Source organism: Oncorhynchus clarkii, chromosome 9 (assembly GCF_045791955.1).
Source record: "Oncorhynchus clarkii lewisi isolate Uvic-CL-2024 chromosome 9, UVic_Ocla_1.0, whole genome shotgun sequence".
Classification (NCBI taxonomy): domain Eukaryota; kingdom Metazoa; phylum Chordata; class Actinopteri; order Salmoniformes; family Salmonidae; genus Oncorhynchus; species Oncorhynchus clarkii.
Genome location: NC_092155.1, coordinates 42,786,167 through 42,791,166, shown reverse-complemented (window position 1 = coordinate 42,791,166; position 5,000 = coordinate 42,786,167). Strand labels below are relative to the sequence as shown.

The 5,000-nt window shown below is 46.9% G+C and overlaps 1 protein-coding gene across 1 annotated transcript in view; it reads left to right on the top strand.

Moving 5' to 3' along the window:
- LOC139417553 (cadherin EGF LAG seven-pass G-type receptor 3-like) overlaps window positions 1–5,000 on the top strand; it is a 53,555-nt gene that overhangs the window by 26,350 nt on the left and 22,205 nt on the right. Inside the window, exons 14-20 of the mRNA XM_071166794.1 lie at window positions 158–299; window positions 1,593–1,713; window positions 3,010–3,193; window positions 3,372–3,473; window positions 3,710–3,804; window positions 3,939–4,148; window positions 4,388–4,571. Of these exons, the coding sequence (XP_071022895.1) occupies window positions 158–299; window positions 1,593–1,713; window positions 3,010–3,193; window positions 3,372–3,473; window positions 3,710–3,804; window positions 3,939–4,148; window positions 4,388–4,571 (1,038 nt within the window). The remainder of the gene's footprint in view (window positions 1–157; window positions 300–1,592; window positions 1,714–3,009; window positions 3,194–3,371; window positions 3,474–3,709; window positions 3,805–3,938; window positions 4,149–4,387; window positions 4,572–5,000) is intronic.

The following is a 5,000-nucleotide window of genomic DNA, read 5'->3' as shown; positions in this document are numbered from 1 at the left end:
ATGTCTGCCTGTTTTAGGCTTCAATGGTTCTTTTCAAAGGACTGTTTTTTTTGTATTAAGATGTGGGTGTGTTCTAGGTTTCTAACGCCTGTGTGCGTGTTCCCATGGTAATGACTGTGTGTGTGTGTGTGTGTGTGTGTGTGTGTGTGTGTTGTAGGTTTCTATGGTAAGGGCTGCAAAGACGCGTGCCAGCTGAACCCATGTGAGAACAATGCCCAGTGCCACAGGAAGCCCAGCTCATCCCACGGATACATCTGCGACTGTGGAGACAACCACTACGGACAGTATTGTCAGCACAGGTCAGTCTGTCAACCGTACATACAACTATAGATCAACCATACTACAGCACACATATGCCCTAATCCACAGGAGAGGATAAGAGAAGACTTACGTTTATCTGTGATGATAAAACACAGTGTATATATCTGTGACCCGGGCATCACCCCCCCCCGCCCCCATGTGAAATCCCTCCCAGCTTTCGGTGTCAGATCTTTCCTCTGCCCCATTCCCTTTGATCCAGGTACTGTGATGTGCTCTGGGATGTACACTGTGGCCTGTATAGCAGACTGAAAAGAACTGACACTTTTAAAGGCCCAATGCAGCTGTTTTGTCGCAATATCCAATATTAACCGTTTAAGTACCTCATTGTGACTGTTCTCAATTCAAATGGTTATTAAAAAGAAACCAAAATAGCTTCTTTTAGCGAAGAGCAATTTCTCAAATAAGAATTTTGCTAGGACTGTCTGGGAGTGGCCTGAGTGGGAGGGGAAACGGAAAACGGACTGTTATTGGCAGAGAGGTTAGGAACTCTCTTTCTTATTGGTCTATTGACTAATTTACCGCAGGCCAAAACCCCGTCTGATCAAAACAGGCTGAAATTCCAGGCGGTCTTTTCAAACAGCTCTTTCACTGATATAAACGCAACATGCAACAAGTTGAACTCTTCTACTGAGGTACAGTTCATACAAGGGAATCAGTCAATTGAAATGATTTCATTAGGTCCTAATCTATGGATTTCACATGACTGGGCAGGGGCGCAGCCATGGGCTCCCACCCACAGGCGAGCCAGGCCCAGCCGATCAGAATGAGTTTTTCCCCACAAAAGGGCATTGTTACAGACAGAAGTAGTCCTCAGTTTCATCAGCTGTCCGGGTGGCTGGTCTCAGAAGATTCCGCAGTTGAAGAAGCCTGATGTGGAAGTCCTGGACATTTTAGAGTGGCCTTTTATTGTCCCCAGCACAATGTGCACCTGTGTAATGATCATGCTGTTTAATCAGCTTCTTGATATTCCATACCTGTCAGGTGGATGGATTATCGTGGCAAAGTATAAATGCTCACTAACAGGGATGTAAACACATTTGTGCACAACAGTTTTTGAGAAATAAGCTTTTTGTGCGAATGGAACATTTCTGGGATCTTTTATTTCAGCTCATGAAACCAACACTTTACATGTTGCATTTATATTTTTGTTCAATATCTATACAAAATACAGGAAAATCATTTTTTTTTGACTGCATGTGTGTGTGTTTCACTGTGTGTTTGTGTGTTTTACTGTATGTGTGTTTGTGCGTGTGTGCGGTGTGTGTGTATAGGATTGACCACCAATGTCCACGTGGTTGGTGGGGCTCTCCAACATGTGGGCCCTGTCACTGTGACGCCAGTAAAGGATTGGACCCCGACTGCAACAAGACCAGCGGCCAATGCCACTGCAAGGTGACTTGCTCGCTGTGGCACACACACTCGCTCATATCAGCAGTAACTACTCGTACTGATAATCAACTCATATCGTAACCCCCCCCCCCAGGCACTGATCCATGCTCTTACATGCCCCGGCAGTCCTGTCATCGGTCTTACCTATTGTTTTCTAATCAACTCTGAGCTGTAACCCCAGCCTAACCCGTAATCCCTGTTCGTGACCTTAATCTCTAATCCTTGATACTGATCCTAGCTCTAAGCCGACGATGTTGTCAAACAAGCACTATTTTAAGAGGCCTCATCAGCAGCTTCCTCTTGTTAATCTGAACGCACCCCATTAGCCTTTAACACTCTTAACGCCAACAGACACCCCCTTATCCATCATACCCCCTCCCCACAGCGAGCCCATCTTAAATCCTTTCTCAAGAACAGGAGAGAAGCACGTGTCGTTGACGTTCAGTTGTACCCTGTCTTTAACTGTAGTTTTCCATGTGTTTTTCTTCACATAATTCAAGTGATGAATTGCTCTTTTACGCAATTGTACGTGCTTACGTGCTGGTATTCCGAAATGCTCGCCTGACAATATTTTTGTCTGTCTTTTTTGTGTTTGTCTGTCCCACGTCTCTGTGTCTCCCTCTTTCTCTCTTTTCTGTGTGATACAAATGTGTGTGTATGTTTGTGCGTTTCTGTGTTTGTCTGTCTGTGGTCTATGTAAATGTGTATGTAAATGTTTATGTAAATGAATATGTAAATATCTATGTAAATGTCTATGCCTGTATATGTCTGTGACTTTGCTTTGTCTGTCCTTTGTGTCCATTTGGATGTGCTTGTCTTTGGTCTGAATGTGTGTGTCTGTGCGTATCTGTGGCCTGTTTGTCTCTATCTCCGTCTGTGTGTGTCTATCTCTTTGTGTGTGTCTCTGTCTGTGTGTCGGTGTGTCTATCTGTCTGTCTCTGTGTGTGTGTGTGTGTGTGTGTGTGTGTGTGTGTATGTCTGTCTCTTTGTGTATATATATATATATATGTGTGTGTGTGTGTGTCTGTCTCTCTGTGTGTATATATATCTGTGTGTGTGTGTGTGTGTGTGTCTTTATGTGTATGTCTCTGTCTGTGTGTCGGTGTGTCTATTTATTTGTCTGTGTGTGTGTGTGTCTGTCTGTCTGTCTCTTTGTGTATATATATCTGTGTGTGTGTCTGTCTCTCTGTGTGTATATATTTGTGTGTGTGTGTGTGTCTGTCTGTCTCTCTGTGTGTATATATTTGTGTGTGTGTGTGTCTGTCTCTCTGTGTATATATATCTGTGTGTGTGTGTCAGGAGTTCCACTACCGCCCGCGAGGCAGTGAATCCTGCCTGCCGTGTGACTGCTACCCTGTGGGCTCCTTCTCCCGGTCATGTGACCCAGAGAGTGGCCAGTGCCCGTGTCGGGCTGGCGTGATTGGTCGACAGTGCAACATGTGCGACAACCCCTTTGCCGAGGTCACACAGACGGGCTGCGACGGTAAGACAGAGCGTTTCCTCTCCTCCTTTCCTGTGATCCTCTCTCTCTCTCTCTTCCTCCCATGTCTCCTCTCACATCTTCTCTGTGCTTCCTGGTTCTCGGATTCCCTTATTCCTCTCGATGATATTAGGTATACTAACACTCTGTTTGCCCCCCTCCCCCTCTCTCTCTGTGTTAGTCATTTATGACGGCTGTCCTAAGAGCATCACCCAGGGGATCTGGTGGCCCAGGACTAAGTTCAACCTGCCAGCAGCCGTACCTTGTCCTAAAGGATCTGTGGGTCAGTCCCTCAACCTTCTCCACATTCACTGTAGTTAACTGGATATCTGTAGATAGTATCATTCCTGAGTCTTCCAAAGAAGGAAAGAAGGAAAGATGAGAGAGTGGGACACCCCATTCCTTTGAAAGCTAGTATAGTGTTTGAAAGTACCCCCACCCACTGTTGTTTTTTAGTGTTGTGGATGTGTTATACAGGTATGAGTATGTACAGTATCTGACTGTGTCTGTTCTCTCCAGGTGCTGCTGTCAGACACTGTGATGTGGAAAGGGGCTGGCTGGAGCCGGATCTCTACAACTGTACCTCTCCTCCCTTTGTGGAGCTCAATGCAGCGGTACAAATACTCTGCTGCCCAATTGCTAATACTGATCGGAACTGTAAATGAATGGTGTCTAATAAAGTGTGTGTGTGTGTGTGTGTGTGTCTGTGTGTCTGTGCGTCTGTATGTCTGTGTGTGTGTGTGTGTAGCTGGAGTCGGTGGAGCGGAACGAGACAGAGCTCAGCACCATTATCGAGAAGAAACTGGCCCACCAGCTCCGTGATGTCACTGAAGCCACACCACGTCTCTATGGCAATGACATTCAGATTGCAGAGCGGCTACTGTCCCGCCTGTTGACCTTTGAGAGTCTGCAGACAGGCTTTGGCCTGACCGCCACCCAGGACGCACACTTCAACGAGGTGAGGGTTGCCCGGCAACGTGCCCGTAAAGCACGTCAGTCGAGTTTGGAAAATGTAGTTTTATTGGTCTGTCTGTCTGTCTGTCTGTCTGTCTCTGTGTGTGTGTGTTTTAGGATCTGAATCTGATCTACTCTCATATGATGTGTCTCCACCTCACCAACTGTGCAATTAACATGGTCTACTTCGCCTTTTTTCTCCCTTTATCTCAAACCCCCCCCCCCCCCCCCCCCTGTCTCCAGAATCTTCTGCGGGGCTGCAGTGCGGTGCTGGGTCCAGACAGTGCAGGGTTGTGGCGGGCCCAGAGCCAGGTCCAGGGAGGGGCAGGGGGGCTGGCTGACCTGCTGGAGCAGTATGCCCAGACGCTGGCCCAGAACATGAAGCTCACCTACCTGAACCCAGTGGCCCTGGTTGCCCCCAACATCGGTGAGTCACCGCCCCCAGGGAGCAACAGGCTGCTGTCTTTCCCTTTGTATGTGGTGTGCTCAGTACATTGTGTCAAGTAAGGTCTAACTCTCTGGATTGAGTGGTTGTTCCTTGTTTATTTGCAAGGTCAAGTAGTCAATCCATGCAAGGTCAAGTAGTCAATCCATGCCAGGTCAAGTAGTCAATCCATGCCAGGTCAAGTAGGCCGCCTAGTCCATTTTCTGTGTAAAAAAGTAAGCGAAAACGCTGTGAACTGCAGTGTGTCTAGATCTAAGTTCTGGTTTTGGCAGGAACAACTAAGTATCCACAACAAATGTAAAACCGTACACTAATGACAGACAACGTGTTTCACACGCAGCTTCATCAGGTTTGTTTTGCTATGTTGTGTGGTGAAACCTGGACTCTCATAGGCTGGTGTGTGTGTGTGTG